Below are 21,814 nucleotides of genomic sequence, written 5' to 3' on the forward strand. Positions count from 1 at the left end.
ATAACCATAAACTTAGTCGGGCAGATTTGAAGACGGTAGTGACAGGTGACATAGTGCCTAAATCTGTCATACATGCTTGGTGTTTCATTTTGAACGAAAGTGAAACACGTAGAGCAGCCAGTTCACCGTATAGGGTGTATCTCCCGCAAACCGATGAAGAAGTAAGTTTTGTATAATAATCTGATGATATTCTTGGGATTACATTTTCTTATAATTTTTTTTCTAATCACCAGGATCCCCTTATTGCTACTCATACTACCGGCATTAATCACAATTTTGCGGGAGCAAATCTCGTAAGTAAATATTTGCGTTTTAAACCGCAAGTTTTTTATTCAATGTGCCAGTTTACTATTATTTTTAAACTGCAAGTTTTCTGACTTTTTAACATGAAATTGCAGATTTTTGTTCCAATAATCTCTGAGACGCCATTTGTGTTTTGTTTTAACTTCATAGCAATGAAGTTGGAAATCCTGCATGTGATGAAGCCAAAATCTGTCAATTATACAACAATTATTGAGTCTACGGTATGACCTGTAAAGCCCTTTTCTAAATGTCATATTTATTTTGGTTTGCTAAACAATTTTGCCAAATGCAGGTACAATTTGTTACGAATTGCTTGGTCCGAAACAAGATTCCATCTATACAAGACGTCAAGAATCTGGTGAGAGAGGAGTATATTCCGAAATCAAATATGGGTGATGGAGTTGATTCTTGGATTTATCTCATGCGTTTGTTGGAGAAGTCCAGAGGCACTAGAAAGGGTTTCCCTTTGGGTCTAAATGATGTAAGTTATGACTTCATATAGTATACATCTAGCTACCTAGATACAATTCAATCAATTTGCTAGTCTATAATGTTTAAGATATATTCCAATTTGTTTCTAGACACATGTAATGCTTAACATATATTCCAATTTGTTTTGTAGCACAACCAAGTTAAGCTTTTTGCTGCAAGAGTTTGCTCTCGATTTGTTGTTTCGATTTGTAATAAATCAAGGATAAACTCTTATCAAAAGCCGGATCTTTGAGTTTTGATACGAGGTATCCCTCTATTCCTTTGAGTAAATATAATCATAAATTACTTTCTAATGAAGTTGTAAAGTTCTTGATAAATTTATTTTTTTGTTTTGTCCCTTATTTTTTCTAGATTTGAAGCAGTTGACCAAGAGTTCCAAATGAGAAGGCAGTCACAACATCAATGTCAACGTCAACTCACGGACACGGAACTTCTTCATTGTAATGAAAAGGGGTAAAGGCATCGAGTAAGTTGTGAAATCAATAACATATTTGCACAATTAAATTTTGTTGATGCACTTTTATGTTCTAATTATATTCATTTACGATTTAGACGAGACTCTTGTGAATACTGAGTGGATGGGAGTGTGTCGAAAAGGAATGCAAAGTTTGCAAAATCGACCGGATAATGGATTTGGTAAGTTTTCCTAGACCTTTATTAGTATTATTATTATTATTTATACTAATCTTTTTGTGATATTTAGAACATGATCATTTATATGTAGGTGCTTGATATGTATGGTGTGATGTGCACATATGATAGAACCGATATTCTCTACTTGCCATCAACAAATCCGTAGATAATTAAGATTCAGATTCGAAAATGCGTTTTTCGATTCAAAAATGCATTTTTATACATGTTGATTCAGATTTGAAAATGCAGTTTTTCAGATGTATTAGTCCTCAATATCTAAACAATTTTATAATTTTCGGTTTGCTAAGCCCGCATTAAGGCCTCGAAAAAGAAATATTGTCTGTGCCCTCATCTTAAGATGCACTACAAGCCTGAAAATGGAGCAACTATTGAAAAGGTAAATTTGTTGGGAATCTACTGGAAAAGTTGTTTTGGCGTTGGGTTGAATTTCATTGTATGACTTTTGCTGCTATGACATTGGTAGGTGTTTTTCACAATTGGCAAAAATGGTAATCATTGGTTAGCTTGTGTGTCGGACCTCAAGAAACAGGAAAACTATATCTTGGACTCATGCAAGCCAAAGTTAGAAAAAGCAGATGATATTGAGGAGTATAATTCTTATGTGGAGGATATTGTATGGCCCCTACCTTTTTTGTTATATTTTTGCATTTTTATTATCAGTTAGGATGAAATTATTTTATTACTATTTTTGATAAGTTGTTGTCATTCAAAGGTGTTCCATGTTGCAAGTCAGTTTGAGGACCACAAGGGTTACAATCATCTTAAGGGCATCATCTTGTTTACTACTGTTGTTATCAATGTACCTCAGCAAGAAAACAAGTAAGTTTTCTAAAAAATCCTTTATTTATTAGCCTGAAAATGGATTCAATTTTTTAGTCTAATAATCTTAACTGTATGTGTAGTTATGATTGCGGACTATTTGTTATAAAGTTTCTGGAGGGTGCAATACACGATAGGAAATTATGGGAGGACCAAAACTATTTCAAATTAAGCTTGCCAAATTAGCTAAATGTTAGTTTTTCATTTCTCTATTTATCGTATTCTATCAGTTTTTCATTTCTCTAAAAAATCCTTTATTTAATTTGCAGAATATGATTGCTTATCGTCGACACATTATGTTGAAACTACTCAAGTGGGAGAAAAATACTGCAAAGGTAATTTTTGAATATGTGGAACTGATAGATACATATATGTAGCTGAGATAGAATACATTAGTAGGGTACACAATCTTAAATTGCTTTGGATAGACTTCTTTCGGTGTGTAGATACACACCCCCGCTGTGTGGATACACTTATCTGGTTGTGAGGTTACAGATTCTTGGGGCTGTGCGAGATATATCCCACCGCTTTGCTTGGATACACACTGCGCAGTTGTCTGCATACACACTGCACTGTCTGCGCATACACACCGCAGAATGTGCGGTTACGCATTGTTGGTCGTCTAGATACATATATCGAATGTGCGGTTACACATCTCTGGCCGCATACACACACGTTAGTAATTTACGTAGTGCGGTTACGCATTATTGGCCGTCTAGATACACATATCGAATGTGCGGTTACACATCTCTGTCGCATACACACACGATAGTAATTTCTGTAGTAGTTTATAGTTAGTTATCCATGTTCGTCTTTAGTTTTTATTTCCACTGTCACCAAATGTCTCTCCACTAGTTTTAGAGTTCCTTTCCCTTCATCCTTTCTTGTCCTTAGATTGATGTCTCATTTGATCGATTTTCATCCTGATTTTTGTCTTGACATATGCTCATATGTTCAAGCCATTTAACTATATTGAAAAGTGTCTCAGTGTGTACTGAAGTGGACCGAAGTGTAGGAATCAGTCGTTTTTGAATCATGTACAAATTTACAAATCATTTGGGTGATCTACAAGATAGTCTGATTATGCATATGCCATCAATTATATATAAATGGCATATTTTACCTTCTCATCCTTGAGACGTTTACATTTTTTATGTGCCTTCATATATGTTGGGAGGAAAACAAACACAAATATTCGTGTTCGGCGGTTTTACACAAATTTATTGTAAGACGGAATCTTTAAATCACTTTTGTTTAGCTACTAATAGAGTTTGTGTTTAGATCGGTTTTACAACTATATTAGTGTAAAATCATTTTACACAAGACTAACTCCCACTTGCCATTGATTATTAACAACCTCGTGGTTATATTCCGTGGATACACACCTGCAACTAGTTTGGTTACACATCTCTGGCTGTTTGGATACACACCCGCTGGTGTGTGAATACACAGCCCCGGTTTCGCAGATACACATCCCTACTATTTTGTAAGCACTTATGTGCCGGAGATGTTAATTTTATTTTACATATAAAATTATTTTAAACTAATTTAACGTTACTTTTTTCATGTTTTATGACCAGGTGAGTTCGTAGATGGGAGTGTGTTTTGAGGATGTGTTGTGCGTAGTGAAATGTAATTGAATTTAATGGTGTTGTGTTCAAACATTCCAGGAACATTTTTGACTCAATTGTTTTTGTTCATCAAATGTAATTTTGTTTCAATCCTTTTTCAATGTATGGCTACTATTAATACTATTCAGTTATTAAATTCCTATTAATACATCTTGCGGTTGTTGCGCGGGTACATATTACTGGTTGTACACGCTTGTTGTTGGGTACGAGATACACCCCAATGCTTTGTGTGGATACACACCCGTGGCTGTGTGGATACACACCTGAATCTGTGTGGATACGCATTGTCGGCTGTCTGGATACACATCCCCGGCTTTGTGGATACACATCCCCGGTTTTATTGGACAGTTTCACTTCAAAATAAAAGGATGTGTGGATACACATACCCGGCTTTGTGGATACACATCCCCGGTTTTTGGGATACACATAATATCCAACAAGTAGTTTATTAAATTCCTGTAACAAATAAAGTAAATTTAATTTCTAGGGGAGCAAACTTTCAACAAGTGCATATATTTTTCATCCAACAAGCCTCTACCCTTACCCTTTTCAATTGGACCTAAATTTAAGACCCCTCCGGCCGCTTTACAAGGTATCCCGGTGATTGTAATCCTAATTTTTTGTCCCCATTTATGATAAACTCTTTGTTCCTACAATGAGAAAACTCACTAAAATCCCTTCCTGAATAAATACCCTTCAAAGGACCGGGATCGGGTTAGGGTTATCGATTATTACAATTGTTGTTGCTGCCTTCATCGAGACATAGTGTCCATGTAGCAAGTAGGAATGGACTTATTGATGTTCCCAAAGGTGTTCTCCCACAATTTATGATTATGGTGCCATAGGAATTGGGGGCTTTGATGAGTAGCGCTATCATATCACTTGTGCAAGAGATTACTTCAAGGAACGTCATTCGCTCATACTGATTAACACCACATGCAACATTGAAGATACGAGAAAAACTACACCAATTCATTATTCCCATATTTTCATCAATTTTTATAAAATAAAGAACTTAATCTTCAATTTGTATTAATATATTTTTTTTAATTATGTGTGTCACACCTCGACTTTTGAGGGTACACAATAAAAGTTTGTATAATAATAGAGAAGCAAATTGTTTGAACAGTAAACGTGAGACATTAGACAACCAAACCATCGCGTCTATATGGATCCAAGATGCGTTAATTAAACATACTTCTTAGAAGTCTTTACTTACTAGTAAGACGACTATTTAAAGTAAAATACAACATACTTCTTAGAAGTCTTTACATACTAGAAAGTTTTTAGAATACTTAATACAACTTAAACTTTTTTCTAGCTGAAATCAAACTGGACTCACTTTTGAGTGACTCGACTTGGGCAATTCCTACTATCATGATGAGTCATTTCACCGCAAGCACGACATTTCCTCAAGGGCTTTGCATTTTCTTGTACTGCCTTTTCCTTGTTTGAAGTAATCCGTCTTCCTGATCCCTTATTCTTACACTTTTCTGGTGGTAGAACACTAGCTTCAGACGGTATTTTGGAGCCAATAAGCATCTCAATTTCAGCTTTCTTGTTTTTTTGACTTCCCACGCTTAACTGAAATCATCAATTTCTCGTTGAAACCACGAAGAAGTTCAAGCAGCTCATCACCAAGTTCCTCATTATCTTCAACAAGCGAAACTGAAGTAAATACTTCCGACCACAATTCACTTATCTTACTTTGTTGGTTTCCTATTGACATACAATCAGCTAGGAGGGTTGTCCCAACAACATTAAAAATGGGACGACAAGTTGCATATTTGCCCCATCTGTCTAATAGATACTCCGTAGGGATATCATCAAACCCTCTATCTTTTAACACCCACAGAACATGCTTACAAAGTAACCCAATTCTTTCAAACATCTTACACGAACAAGAAAACTTATTACCACTTAAATCAACTGTGTATACCTTGTCTTTCTCGCGGTCCATTATTGAAATATGCTCATTGTTGTCTTCAGTTGTCCTCGGTGAAAGACCACAAGTAAAACACGCAGCTTGGAGTTCTTCTTGAAATTGATAAAAAACAGTGGTGGTGTAAAATTCAGAGGTTTTTTTTTTCTAGAAGGAGAGGTGTTGATAATTTTGGAGAAGAGTTCTTATCATCGGCAGTCACCTTAGCATATTTCCAACGCTGCGCATCCATAGCCGATTGGAAACGCATCCAAAACTCAACAAGAGTGAGGTGCGGGTTTGTGAAATTTCTAAAGAAGCTATTTTCAGATTCTGACCTTGATGTTGTGCGCATAATCCCACCAAGATATATGTCTCTGAAATAGGCAGGAATCCAACTTGAACGAATGTCAAACATTGACTTCAGCCACTCATGATAAAAAAGCTCATACGAAGAAAGGATTGATTTCCATCTCAATTCGAATTCTTGTGTATCAATCTCTCCATCCCAAACAATAGAATTTATTTCCTTCAAAAAGTTTGTGTTTTGGCAAATTGTCGGCCTGACTTTGTCTGGAAACTTTTTCATTATATGCCACATGCATAATCGGTGTTGTGTTTTGTCACCAAACACATCTTTTACAGCTTGATTGATGCCTTTGCATTGGTCAGTTATAATTGTAGTAGGATAGCAATCACCCATAGCCTTCACAAAATTCTCAAATAACCAGGTAAATGATTCTCCATCTTCCTTTCTTAATAAACCACCCGCAAAAGTGACGCATCTTTTATGGTTGTCCACACCAGTGAACGGACAAAACACCATTTTATACTCATTGAAGTTATAAGTAGCATCAAAAGAGACGGCTTCCCCAAAAAGGGCATAGTTTTTAATTGAGATTGGATATGCCCAAAAAACCTTACTTAGTCTTTTTTCATCATCCACCTCAAAGTCGAAATAAAATGATGGAGACATAGCCTTTTTTTGCATGAAAGTTTCCAATAACATCTGAGCATCATATTCCTTGATATATTTCTTAACATCCCTTGAAAAGTTTTTGAAATCTTCTAAAGAAGCCCCAACATTTTTGTACCCTTTTACATATTCCTTAAACATTCTAAAGGAATCCACTGGACCATGATTTACCCTTGAATTATCCATGATCATTTTCTTGTGAAAGAGATTCAAATTCCTAGATGGTTTCATATGAACCATTGTAGCTGGGGTAACCATTGCGTGTGTGTGTACCTCAACAAAATCATAAATTTGGTATTCACCGGTGTCAATTCTCTTAAAACTAACCTTAACTTCACATCCAGTTCTCGTAACAGTCCTCTTTCTTTTAGTCCCCTTGTTCCTACTTTTGCCTTCTTTATTACACACACAGCGCTTGTGTGTAACAATCCCATTAACCAATTTTGTTGAATCTAACCTTGGAATAAACCCACAAACTTTTGCATATTTGTTGTAAAAATCTATTCCATCTTCCAAATTTGAAAACATCATACCGTTGATTGGTTTTAGATCTTCTGGACAGCTTGGGAATCCAAAAATTGTGTTTTCAGAACCAACTTGTGGGGCTTCTACAAGACAATTTAACCAAAAGGTTGTTATTTTTAAGGCAAGTACATTATATTAGTGAAATCAAACCTTGTAACTGAACAAACCACAATTTTTTTACCTGGTGCATTAGTCAATGGAATCATAGGAGGTATATCATTGTTCATTAGAGCATCAACATTAGAAGCAACTATACTGTCTGCACAGGAAATGACACACAGTAGGAAACGCATTATGTTCCAGTACTAAAATCAGCAAAAATATAGTCCATAGGTACACATTACTATGATATTAGATACATGCTTTCGCTACATTTTGCGTACCTGTTGCATCTGTCAAGGGAAGTACAACCAAAGATATATCGAGGCATGGACATTAGTTGCGGGTATACTATCTCGCACAGTACACATCTCATTCAAATTAGATACAATAATTCATATGTCACTATACATCAACAATTTGTGCAGAGAGAAAGAAGTTTTCGATTTTCAAACTGCTAAACATTCATCCAAAAATTTTCAAATGCTATACTAGCTTAATTTTTTGAAAGACTGCTCTACGGTGCACAAAATCATAATCAGTACGAGTATTTATCACATACGGAGCACAAATTTTCCCACCCAAGCCACATTAGGTACATTGTTTTAGCTTAGCTAGATACACTGTTTTAGCTAGCCAGATACATTTTTTTTTTCAAAATAGCTGGAATGATGTATCTAACAGCCAGAGATGTATCTTTGGCTAAGAATTTTATTCTGTCAGAGATATATCTTGTGACCCTCATTAAACCACCCAAAAAAATACAAAAACAGTCAGAAAAATTATCCACAGCTAGAAAAATTATACAGAGGTACACATCTTTGTGATCCTAGATACACTACTTCAGTTTAGTAGATACATGTATCTGACATCCCGCAATAAGAAAAAACAGTAATGTGTACCTATAACTTCTTCTGTCATTGATGTATCCTCTTTTCCGTTATCACCTACAACACCTTAAGCAATTTCAGAAATGGATCCCAAATTTAATTGAAAAAATAGTTCCCAAAAATGTATTTACAACAATAATTCATACCTGAATCAGTAGAAGATGATGAAATTATAACCATCCTAAAAATAGTATCAAAACACAAACTAAATTACCATCAAAATCTCAAAATACGATTAAAATTGGTAAACCCTAATTTTAAGAATTTCAATTTGTTCAAACCCTAATTTACGATTTAAATTTTGTAGACCCTAATCTGAGTAAAAGCTTACCTCTTAGATTCGCATGGGACAGGAACAATAATGGCGGAAAGTAGGATGATTTGCAGCAATGGAGATCGCGTTTCTTCGATCAATTTTTTTTTTGTTGGGATGAGTTTTTAGGTGAGTGTGAGTTTTATTACATCGCTTGAACTTTCCTTTTTAGATGGTTCGTACGGTTCGTACGATAAGCTAGTTCGTACCTGAACCCGCCCCTATATAGAATTATATATATATATATATATATAGGGTCGGGGTCAGGTGCGAACTAAAGTACGATACGAACCGTACGAACTAATTTAAAAAAGGCAAAATCAAACTCATCGCGTAACTTCCCTCTCCCTTATTCTTTTTGTTTTATTCACACCCCGGCTAACTTCCCATCTCCCTCTAACTTTCCATCTCCCTCATATACCACCACCGCGCGTGTAGCTTTCTAGACAACATCCGTAGATGGTGTTATCCTTTGCCGGCCACGCTGACCAAACCAGCAAGCCGCCGCTCTTCTTTTGTCGCTTATATTTCAAGCAACCAAGTTATTGATTTTCTGACGACTTCTATTAATTGCAGTTTTCGGCTCTAAATTAGCCATTGGATGGATTGGTACAAAAAGGAAAGGGGCGATGACGAAAAACATGGCTGGATTTTCGTTTCAAGTAAGATCTTATGTTTGGGATTAATTGTAATTTCTTGCATTATTTTGTTAACTTGATAAGAATTGGGGGTTTTCTTTGTTTGTTTTTATTGATTCAATCAAGCTATATATCTAATATGATATTGTTTGTTCTTGTTCTCTGTTAATGTAATCGTGTCATTTTTATCCAAAATGCTTGGATTTTGTTTCTTAGTTAATGTTATAACAGTCATTGCCACACACTGCAATACTTCATCATCAATTTTTCTATTTTCGTATAAAATTAGAAAAATCAGGGTTAAAAATTGGTTATTACAAATTTCGTATTTTCAATTGTTTTAGAGTTATAATTTGGTGTTTGGAAATGTTGGTATTGAATATGGACCGCATAAATGGAGAGTAAGTAGGGGTGAGAAAAGACCCGAAACCTCTGATGAATTACGTGTCGATAAGCGAGCTTGTAATTTGGTTGGGATTGGATCGTTGATTTCAGTTGGTTTTCTGGATTGTACGTATATGCTTAATTGTTGTAATTAGACCCGATGAATCAAGAGTTTGAAGAATTTGATCTTAAATTTTTTGGGGTTCTTATGTTTAATGCAGTAATGCCATTAAAGATTGACATGTTTTCTGAGCACTTGGTTTGAATTGGGTTTCAAGTTGGGTATTTTTGGATTTGCATTGTCTAAATTCTGCTTTTGAATTCTAAATCTAGTACCGTGTTAACCAGTACTCCATCCGTCCCATCTATTCTAATGATATGAATGATGTTGATCATCGATATAGCAGTCTTCGAGAGTATCAACGTAGTTTGAGTAATGACGCGGATCCTTCTGTTCAATTAATAGCTTTGACTAAACTTTGTGAGCTTTTATCATTTGCTGTTGAAGTCTATTAATGTGTTTTTTATATGAGAATAGATGTTTATTAATTTGTACTTTGTGGTTGAAAATCTGTAATACTCCGTATTTATAAGTCTTGGGGTACTCTATCGAGTAGGCCTTACTCTGTCGAGTAAGGGTAAGTTGCGAAATAAAATAGTTTCTGACCTGTTGGGTACTCGATCGAGTAGCTGGGGCACTCGATCGAGTAAGGGGGTACTCGATCGAGTACCTTGGGTACTCGATCGAGTGTCCGGTTTTACGGGGAGTTTTCTCGGGTTTTGTTAATTATGCGATTAAGGTATTTAAGCTTCATCGTCATTATTCTAAATCACTTTTACAAAACCTAAATTCCTGTTTAAGAGAGAAAGCAAACAAGTTCATCTTCTTAATCGCATTCTTAGCAATTCCGGAGTTCGACGGTCGGTTCTTGTCGTTGTTCGTACTGTTGAGTTCCTTGCGTCGAGGGTAAGATCTATGTACCCTTTTTATTGTATTTCCTTCGATTTGGTTAAACCCTAATTTAGAGATTGGGGGTTTTATGTGTAGTATGTGATGTGGTAGTCTCTATGTGTTGTATGATAGGAGGAGGGTTCATAGAAGAGGCTTTTTGACTCGGAGAGAGACCGTCGATTGTGTGCATACCAGGTAGGATTTCCTACTCAGTATTAGTCCCATAATGGGATATTGGTAGATGTATTGTATTTGGTTGTTTGATATAATAATTGTATTGTGATTGTGGTTGTGATCGTTGTTGATGGTTCGCGAGGCGTGGCCTCGGCTGAGTGGGGTCACTTGCGGGAGTGGCTTCACGCCCTAGTTTCGCCTTCTGTGGAACCCGCCACAGAAGGGATGTGCACATTAATGGACAGGGTTTATCGCTCACTATGTGGAGCGGGGATTTGGTGGGTACGGCTGCGGTCCCCCATCGGCGGTAGTCCAAAGTGGACGATCGAAGATTGAGATGATGGGAATTGGTTGGTTGTGTGTGTGTGTGTGATTTAAGCTGTTTGTTTATCTTATCATTGTTGTTTATATTGATTGTGTGATTAGTATCGACCCCGTGTTGTTTTGTAAACTGCGGTGATCCATTCGGGGATGGTGAGCGAGATATTGAGCGGTATTGAGATGAGTATCTTGGGATAGGCCGGATGCCACGACATGATGATAGGAGTCTTCCGTTGTAGCCTTTAGTTTATTTACATTTCGATTAGAACAGTCGGTTTGAGAACATGTATCGTACTTTTGGTTTGGTTTTAAGGATTGTAACTATACGTTAATCATTTATAATAAACGTTGTTTCTTCATTGTTGTTTGATTATCATTGCCTCGGGTAACCGAGATGGTAATGTCGTCATACCTGAGTGGTCCTGGTAAGGCACTTGGAGTATGGGGGTGTTACAAATGGTATCAAAGCGACGATCCTGAAACCTGTAACCAATGAACCTAATGAACATAGGGAGTCAATTAAAATGAACCCGGGGTAAAAGTTGTAGGAGCTAGTGCAAAGGCTTGGGAGACGTCCTAAAGTCGCAGGGGTCGCCCTACAACTTTGAACCGATCACATGGGGGAAGTGTTTGTCGAGTCGTATGTGTGTTTGGTTAACTTGTGTAAGAATGTGATGAAATGTGTTAATTTTTGGGTGTTGAAGTAGAAAGATGAACATGTGAAAGAAAATAGTGATAGGTGGGAATTTGTTGATGAGATGATAACATGTTGGATGATTTACAATGTGGCATTTAATAACATGATGAAATGATCTCGTAGATAGTAGAAAAGATGCGTAGCATGTTTATTATGATATAATGTGGTTTATAAGTTTAGCATGTTAGCATATGACGTAACATGCGGGTAGCTTTTATGTATTAGCATGACTCGATCGAGTGGGACTGACTCGATCGGGTGGGTTTTTGACGATTTTGAGTCCAGAATCGTGTTTTTGGGTACTCGATCGAGTAACTAGGGGTACTCGATCGAGTAGGGGGTCACTCGATCGAGTAGCCTAGCTACTCGATCGAGTAGGTAAGAGATCGGAAGGTCCGTTAGGGTCGATGATTGGGTACTCGATCGAGTATGTTGGGCACTCGATCGAGTAGCCCGTTACTCGATCGAGTGGGTTTGGGAACTCGATCGAGTAGGTTCTGGGTGGCGTGTTTTCGTGTTTTGAAGTTTAGTACGTGTGTTCATATCTACCCTTTCTTATATATGTATAGTTTCAAGATGCCGCCCAAGAGGACCGCTTTGTATGCGGCGAGAGCTTAGCTTATGACCGTGGATGACATCGTTAAGATGTTAGAGCACCAGGATGCTCTTACTGAGACCCTAAAGAAAGTGAATGAGGATAAGAATAAGGATAAGGAGAAGGAGGTTGACCATTCAAAAATCAGCCTCTACATTGCGAGGTTTAACCCGAAAGAGTACAAGGGAGTTGGGGAGCCTAATCTTCTTGATAGTTGGCTGAGAGAGATGGAGAACATATTGGACTTGGTTCACTGTCCTGATGAGATGAGAGTGGAACAGGCTGCGTTCTATCTAAGGGAGGCAGCAGGCAAGTGGTGGGATTCAGTGAAAGTGAGTGCTAAGGAGATATACACAAACCAAGGCTTACCTGCTATACCTTGGGAGGAGTTTCGTAGGGCTGTGAGGAAGGATTTTGTACCGGAACATGTGAGGAGTAAGTTGAGAGAAGAGTTTGATGGTTTTAAGATGACCGCTGAGATGTCTGTGGCTGAGTACTACAGGCTGTTCAATGAGAAGTCTAGGTATGCTGAGGACATGGGTTTGAGTGAGGAGAATCTGGCATTGAGGTTCGAGAGGGGGTTGACCCCTAAGATTATGGATAAGTTACCCGTGGGAGTCCTTACTGATGTTAAGGAAGCTTATGAGAGGGCTGGGAGAGCTGAGAGGTTGGTGGAGATGGCTCAGGAGAGGTTAGGTGGTGAGAAGAGGAAGTCTGAGAGTGAGGGTGGTGGCCAATCGAATCACAAGAAAGGCAACCACAATCAGTCTAAGGGATTTTCTTCTGGGTCTGGGTTCAGTGTTGGGGCTTCCTTTGGGCGTGGCCATGGAAGTGTGAGTAATAGTTGGGGAGTGACCTGCTATAGTTGTGGTGGTGTAGGCCACAAGAGACATGAGTGCACAAGTGCACCAGGATCTTTCCAGAGACCTGCGTAGAGCTTCGCGAGCAACAGACCGGCTGGATCATGGCCAAACCAGGGAAGTCAGAGTTACCAGAGTGGAGGCAACCGCAACGACGCTAATTCTTATTAGAAACCACCAGCGAACAACAACAACAATCAAGGGTCGGGTGCTAAGCCGACCACCTCAGCCAGTACTGTCCAGGGAGGTGGGCAGAAGACCAGTGGCAAGTTATTTATGATGGAGAAGAAAGCAGCCGAGGAAGATGCGCACGTTATCACCGGTACATTCCTTGTTAATGGTATTCCTACCTTTGTTTTGTTTGATTCGGGGGCTTCTCAGTCGTTTGTGTCTTCGAGTCATGTCAAACAGTTGGGTTTGAGAGTATATGAGTCTGTTAGTGAGTAAGTTTTCATACCTTCGGGTGAGTCTGTATCGTGTGGGAGATTGTTCAGAGATGTATCTTTGATAGTTGGGCAAGTTGATTTCCCTGTAGACTTGCTAGAGTTTCCTTTTAACGGTTTTGAGATGATAGTCGGGATGGATTGGTTAGGAAAGTATAAAGCTAAGATAGACTGTCATCAAAAGAAAGTGTCTTTAAGAGGTCCTAAGGGCGTTAGTGTGTCTTATCGTGGGTTTCTAGTCAAACCCAAAGTTAAGTTGATTGCAGCTGTTACATTGAAGTCTTATCTGAGGAAGGGATGTTCTTTGATCTTGTGCCATGTGAGAGATGACCGGATAGAGAGTCCGACAGTTGATGAGATACCAGTGGTGGGAGAGTTTGCAGATGTTTTTCCAGAGGAGATTCCGGGGTTGCCACCGAAGAGGAAGATAGATTTCACTGTTGAGTTAAGCCAGGGACGGGGCCGATCTCTAAGGCACCGTACCGTATGGGTCCTAAGGAGATAGAGGAGCTTAGGAAGCAGTTGGATGATTTGATAGAGAAGGGATATATTAGACCAAGTGTATCGCCGTGGGGAGCACCAGTTCTTTTCGTGAAGAAGAAAGATGGGAGTTTGAGGTTGTGCATAGATTACAGGGAGCTTAACCGAGTGACGATAAAGAACAAGTATCCTTTGCCAAGGATAGATGACCTGTTTGATCAGTTGAGTGGTGCAACAGTCTTTTCTAAGATTGATTTGAGGTCGGGGTACCATCAGGTGAAGATTAGAGAGGTGGACATACCAAAGACAGCTTTCACGTCGAGGTGTGGCCATTATGAGTATGTGGTGATGCCGTTTGGGTTGTCTAATGCGCCGGCAGTGTTTATGGATTTGATGAATAGAATCTTCAGACAGTTCTTGGACCAGTTTGTAGTGGTGTTTATCGATGATATCTTAGTCTACTCTAAGACTAAGGAGGAGCATGAGGAGCATCTGAGAATCGTGTTGCAGACTTTGAGGGATCATGAGTTATATGCTAAGCTGTCCAAGTGTGAGTTCTGGTTAGAGAAAGTTGCTTTTCTGGGGCACGTGATCTCTAAAGACGGGGTAGCTGTGGATCCGGCGAAGATTGAGGCAGTGACAAAGTGGGAAGCACCGAAGAATGTTGGCGAGGTTAGGAGTTTCTTGGGTTTAGCTGGATACTACAGACGGTTCGTGAAAGATTTCTCCAAGATAGCTAGACCGATGACAGCGTTGATGAGGAAACAGAGCAACGAGTTTCGTTGGGATGAGAGTTGTGAGACGGCGTTCTAAACATTAAAGGAGCGTTTGACCACAGCTCCTGTCTTAGCATTGCCTGAAGGGAGCGAGAACTTTGAGGTTTATACAGATGCCTCGAAGAATGGGCTGGGATGTGTGTTGATGCAGAATGGTAAAGTGATTGCCTATGCTTCTAGGCAATTGAACCCTTATGAGGAGAACTACCCTACTCATGATCTGGAGTTGGGTGCAGTGGTGTTTGCTCTCAAGATTTGGAGACATTACCTTTATGGAGCAATCTTTAAGGTATTTTCTGATCACAAGAGTCTCAAGTACATCTTCACGCAGAAGGAGTTGAACATGAGACAGAGGAGGTGGATGGAGCCGATTGGCGATTATGACATGGAAATCATCTACCATGAAGGGAAGGCCAATGTTGTTGCTTGATGCTTTGAGTAGGAAGAGTGTACATTCTCTCGTGTGCAGCTCTATCCTTGATGAGGCTGAGGGATGAGGTAGCGAGTTTTGGGATACATATGATGCAGAAAGGAGATGCCATGGGTGATATGACAGTACATCTTGAGTTTTATGATGATATTCGAGGTAAGCAGGCTTTGGATCCTAAGATAGTGGAGTGGAGAGTTGGGGTAGAGAAAGGGACAAGATCCGGTTTTCTATTCATACAGACGGTAGTTTGAGGTTTGATGGTAGGTGGTGTGTTCCTAATGATGAGGAGCTGAAAAGGACTATCATGACAGAGGCACATTGCACACCATATTCAGTTCATCCAGGAGGGGACAAACTATACAAGGATTTGAAGAAAACGTTTTGGTGGCCTGGGATGAAGAAAGAGACAGCTGAGTTTGTATCCCGTTGTTTGACATGCCAGAGAGTTAAAGGGGAACAGCGACGACCACAAGGTAAGATTCAGTCTTTAGAGGTACCTGAGTGGAAGTGGGAATCCATTTCCATGGATTTCATTGTGGGTTTGCCAAAGAGTCAACAAGGTAACAACATGATTTGGGTGATAGTGGATCGTATGACCAAGTCAGCTCACTTTGTTCCAATGAAAGATACATGGACTAAGGCACAATTGGCTATGGCCTATCGAAAGAACGTGATTAAGTTACATGGAGTCCCTAAGGACATAGTGTCTGACAGAGATGCGAGGTTTATATCGAGGTTTTGGAAGGAATTGCAGGAATCGTTGGGAACAACTTTGAAGATGAGTACAACATTTCATCATGCGACAGACGGGCAGACTGAGAGAACAATCAAGACTCTTGAGGATATGTTGCGAGCTTGTGTGATGGATTTTGGTGGTAGCTGGGAGCAGAGGTTGGACTTGATAGAATTTTCTTAAAATAACATTATCACACCAAAGATAGGTATGGCACCGTTTGAGGCTTTGTATGGGAGGAGATGTAGGAGTCCAATCTGTTGGGACGATAGTCTTTGAGGCAAGTGGTTTTAGGACCAGAGATGGTGCATGAGATGGTGGAACAGTTTAAGATGATCGGGAACGGATGAGAGCAAACGGGATCGACAAAAGAGTTATGCAGATCTACATCGTCGGGACATAGAGTTTCAAGTTAGGGACAAGGTTCTTTTGAAAGTGTCTCCTATGCGCGGGGTTATGAGATTTGGGAAGAAAGGCAAACTAAGTCAGAAGTTTATAGGGCCTTATGAGATCTTAGAGCGAGTTGGGGAAGTTGCTTATCGTCCGGCTTTACCAAATTGCGTTAGAGAGAGTGCATAATGTGTTTCATGTATCGCAGCTGCGGAAGTATGTGAGTGACCCGTCACATGTGTTGGAGGCAGAGAGTTTAGAGCTAGATGAGTCCTTATCATATCTTGAGGTGCCTAAGCAGATTCTAGACCGAAAGGTTAGAAAGACTTGGGGAGGTGAGACAGTTTTGCTTAAGATCCTCTGGTCTAACCACGAGACCGAGGAAGCTACATGGGAGCCAGAGGAAGCTATGAAAGAGCGTTACCCTTTCCTTTTTGATCAGGTATGTATGGTTACGGGGACGTAACCTTGTTTCTTTTAGGGGGGTAGGAGATGATCGCGAGCAGTTTTTAAGAGTTTTATACCCCTTTTATATGTTGTGTCGGTATGTTTGTCGGGATGAGTTGGGTTAGTATCATGTTTTATGTTGAATTTTGTTTGGCTTTTGAGTCGGGAATGTTGTGGGAGTACCTTTGTTTAGTAGTGGTTTGAACTTCGGGGACGAAGTTCCTTTTAAGGAGGGAAGACTGTAATACTCCGTATTTATAAGTCTTGGGGTACTCTATCGAGTAGGCCTTACTCGTCGAGTAAGGGTAAGTTGCGAAATAAAATAGTTTCGACTGTTGGGTACTCGATCGAGTAGTCAGGGCACTCGATCGAGTAGGGGGTACTCGATCGAGTACCTTGGGTACTCGATCGAGTGTCCGATTTACGGGGAGTTTTCTCGGGTTTTGTTAATTATGCGATTAAGGTATTTAAGCTTCATCGTCATTATTCTAAATCACTTTTACAAAACCTAAATTCCTGTTTAAGAGAGAAAGCAAACAAGTTCATCTTCTTAATCGCATTCTTAGCAATTCCCGGAGTTCAGACGGTCAGTTCTTGTCGTTGTTCGTACCGTTGAGTTCCTTGCGTCGAGGGTAAGATCTATGTACCCTTTTTATTGTATTTCCTTCGATTTGGTTAAACCCTAATTTAGAGATTGGGGGTTTTATGTGTAGTATGTGATGTGGTAGTCTCTATGTGTTGTATGATAGGAGGAGGGTTTATAGAAGAGGCTTTTTGACTCAAAGAAGAGAGACCGTCTGATTGTGTGCATACCAGGTAGGATTTCCTACTCAGTATTAGTCCCATAATGGGATATTGGTAGATGTATTGTATTTGGTTGTTTGATATAATAATTGTATTGTGATTGTGGTTGTGATCGTTGTTGATGGTTCGCGAGGCGTGGCCTCGGCTGAGTGGGGTCACTTGCGGGAGTGGCCTCACGCCCTAGTTTCGCCTTCTGTGGAACCCGCCACAGAAGGGATGTGCACATTAATGGACAGGGTTTATCGCTCACTATGTGGAGCGGGGATTTGGTGGGTACGGCTGCGGTCCCCCATCGGCGGGCGGTCCAAAGGGACGGTCGATTGAGATGATGGGAATTGGTTGGTTGTGTGTGTGTGTGACGGTTAAGTTTGTTTGTTTATCTTATCATTGTTGTTTATATTGATTGTGTGATTAGTACGACCCGGTGTTGTTTTGTAAACTGCGGTGATCCATTCGGGGATGGTGAGCAGATATTGAGCAGGTATTGAGATGAGTACTGGGATAGCTGGGATGCCACGACATGATGATAGGAGTCTTCCGCTGTAGCCTTTAGTTTATTTACATTTCAGTTAGAACAGTCAGTTTGAGAACATGTATCGTACTTTTGGTTTGGTTTTAAGGATTGTAACTATACGTTAATCATTTATAATAAACGTTGTTTCTTCATTGTTGTTTGATTATCATTGCCTCGGGTAACCGAGATGGTAATGCCGTCATACCTGAGTGGTCCTGGTAAGGCACTTGGAGTATGGGGGTGTTACAGTCACGGTTTTGATTGATGACATGTAGTATTACTACTGGATACACAAATCGATTTGTGTATCTATTAGTAATATCATGTGTATCCGGTAATAATACTATGTGTATCTTTTGAGCAATAGCCAATCGTGCTACTAACATGGACATATATATTTAGGCTTTGAAGTTTATAACTTGGGAACTGGCAAGGGATACAACAGTCCTTGATATGGTCACTGCATTTGAGAAAGCTTCTGAAGAGGTACTAACAGCTCAAGCGTTTTGTTCTGTTTTATTTTAGGTGCCATCTTTCTTTCTGTGTATTATTAAAAAAGAGAGCAGACGTTTCTTAATTTTCTCAGGCGCTATGAGCTGCCTTTGTCCATCCATAAAACTATGACTCATTTGCTCATTTTAAGTCTTGAAGGCATGTTTCACTTTTTTGTTACATATGAGCATTTGTGAGTTGTGACTCTACAGCTTTACATACAGTGTGTAGTTAAAAATTTTCGTTGTTTTTCCATTATTGACTTTGACGGTTTTTGATTAAGTCATAATCACATAAAATTCCTCTTGTGATGGTTGTGCGACATCCTAGTGATGGTGAGATTGTATATGCCTCAACCGACAAAGCAAAGCGGGAACTGAACTGGAAGTAAGTGCCACTCTAAACTGCTCCATCTATATTGATTTTGGTGAACATTATGTTCTCTCACTTTATAGTTGTGTTAATTTCAGCATCAAAATCGTCATTGTAGTTTCCTTTACGCCGAAAAAAATGACATCGAAGTACTGTAAAATATAGAGGAGTCACTCCCTAATTTACTGGGTGATCCGAATCCGCATCTCCAATTCAAGGCTCATTCACCAGTTTTCTGAATGCTCGGTCTCTCATTCTCCAAAGCCATTGACGCAGCTCTAATTAGCACTAACATTGACCCGCCATGTCGGTCTTTGAGCTCATGCTTTTCCTCTATGGAGCATACTACCTTTCCCATATTTCAACCCCAATTTAATGAGTATTGCTCTTGTGGCGGGTTAACAAAGCTGCTCGAATTGGGCATCAGAATCGAGTGGTCTGGTGTGATGGAGGAGAAGCAGGTGGTGAATGTAAGATGGACACTTGTTTGATGCGTTGACTTGCTCATTGAAATACACTCTGGAAATGAAGCCTTGTTGAACTAGCTTTATCACACAATGGTTAACTTATTCATTTGTGCCTATTAGTTTGATCGTTACACACTTATAGTAATTTTCCTTGTCTCAACACCTTACACCTGCAATATACTCAGTAAATGAAAAAGAAGCAGTGCCAAATCCTTGTCATGTGTAGCTGTTTACAAAGCATTGTTTAGTACGATGAGTGTAATTATTAGTCAAGTATAAGTGTGGTTCCTTACTTCCTTTATCCTCCAACTTTATTGTTTGTTTTGATCCAATTTTCAAGTTGAGATCCAGGGGCCTTACATTGCAATAAGATTTTTTGTTATTTAATTATGCTTTCACCGAAAGGAATACCTATGTTGGCCAATTAATGTTATACTTACGTTTGATACATTCCTTTAAATTATTAGATACATACCTTTACCTAGGTAGATACACTTATTTAAGTTAATAGATAATTTAAAGTAGTGTGTATCTATCTTGGCACAGATGTGTATCTAGCAATCTAAAGAAGTATATCTAGCATGTCAAAGATGTGTATCTAGGAAGCTAAAGCAGTGTATCTAGTTAGCTAAAGGTATGAATTTATTAGTTATGTATCCTATAACTTAAAGAAGCGTATCTAGCTAACTAAATGTATGTATCTAGGAACTTGTAGGAGTGTATCTAGCAAGCTACGGGTATGTAATTAGTAACTTAAACGAGTGTATTTAGAAACTTAATGGGATCAAATGAAGGAGAAAGTTGGACGGGAAAGGGTTACCACCATACACCACGACAAACATCTCCAAGACCACGAGCAGGCTACTCGAAAATTGATAAGAATGTGTTAAGGTGTAAAGGAAGAAGATCTCCTTGATCACAAGATGCTGAAATCAAGGCCAAGCTAAGGTGTATTATACATACATACATATGTATTAACGAAGACCGGGATTTTTGTAATGATTAAGCATGCCAACAAGAGTTGACAGCTTCAATATTTCGGAGTGCTTCGTATTATGTACTCCTATAGGGCTAAATCACAAAATCTCTTTTTTATTATAATCTAATTTCATTAAGTTTTCTAATTACTCTATTCCATGCCTCAAACTACGAATGTTAGATTAGCAAAATTACGAGGACGCTGATGTGAATTATGTTAGAGCTCCAAATGAGATCGTATTAATCCAAATAAAATCCGGCACGTCAAAGAGCAGTAGTGATCAATACATTTCAGCAACGTTGATACAGATATCTATTACATGAGATTACGAATCCAACCTACATAATTATGTCGTCGACATCGACAACGGTGATTATTCGCCTAAGACAAGCGGTAATGTAGTGTAGATGGACAGGGTAATATCAGAGTGTGAAGAGCGGCGAGGGGTTGTCATAGTGTATGTTAGTGGCCGCTATCATAGCTCCGGGCTCTGGCGCCGGCGTCAGGTGGTAAGAGAGGAGAAGTTAACAAGAGCAGGCTACTGGACCCAACGAAAAACCACAAAAACTCATACAGCCCCTACCACTAGTATGAACCGTACAAACTACTCAGATACACATGGTATTGCTACTGGATACACAAATCGATTTGTGTATCCAGTAGTAATACCAGGTGTATCTGGACTGGTATTTTGTGTATCCATCGCACCGCCATGATCCACCAAACCCACCACCACACAACCCGCCACCACCACCACACAACTACGACCAACGTAAGTCCACCAGACCCAAACCAACACCACCTCCAGTCTACGACCACAAACTAAAACCTAAACACGCAACCAAACCAATGTCGCCACAACTCGGTCACCCTAAACGACTCTGAGGACGGACACAACACCCTAATTTAATCTTTCTCATTATACATCCTACCTTCCACCGCCATTAGCCATTAAACCCAGGACTACAAACTCGCATGCCGCCACCACCTCAACAGCCAAAGAAGTCATTTCCAGTCGACGAGGGCATTGCTTACTCGAAATCACCCAACTAAATCATTGTTGTGAGTATTTTTTATGAATTTGCAATTGGTTTAAAGTGAGTTCGTTTGCCGGCGTGCTCCAGGGTGGTCGGCGGTGATATGCCTCCGATAAGATGAACTATAATGGGAGGCGAAACAAAAGCGTGGGTTATGTGGGAGGCCGATATAGTCGATGGATTAGAGGTCGTTGGCATAGTGGGTA

General features: G+C 39.4%; 2 protein-coding genes across 2 annotated transcripts; both read right to left on the reverse strand.

The window, feature by feature from the left end:
• Positions 1-5,448: 5,448 nt before the first annotated feature.
• On the reverse strand, positions 5,449-5,859 carry LOC141651778 (uncharacterized). Its single transcript, XM_074459478.1, has one exon. The coding sequence runs from the start codon at positions 5,857-5,859 to the stop codon at positions 5,449-5,451; it is 411 nt and encodes a 136-aa protein (XP_074315579.1).
• Positions 5,860-5,971: 112 nt separating this feature from the next.
• LOC141651783 (protein FAR1-RELATED SEQUENCE 5-like) lies at positions 5,972-8,490 on the reverse strand. Its single transcript, XM_074459483.1, has 3 exons — positions 8,457-8,490; positions 7,503-7,580; positions 5,972-7,404 (listed from the first exon to the last, which is right to left on the reverse strand). The coding sequence occupies exons 1-3, from the start codon at positions 8,488-8,490 to the stop codon at positions 5,972-5,974; spliced, it is 1,545 nt and encodes a 514-aa protein (XP_074315584.1).
• Between the last annotated feature and the right edge of the window lie 13,324 nt (positions 8,491-21,814).

This window comes from Silene latifolia, chromosome 1 (genome assembly GCF_048544455.1).
Source record: "Silene latifolia isolate original U9 population chromosome 1, ASM4854445v1, whole genome shotgun sequence".
Classification (NCBI taxonomy): Eukaryota; Viridiplantae; Streptophyta; class Magnoliopsida; order Caryophyllales; family Caryophyllaceae; genus Silene; species Silene latifolia.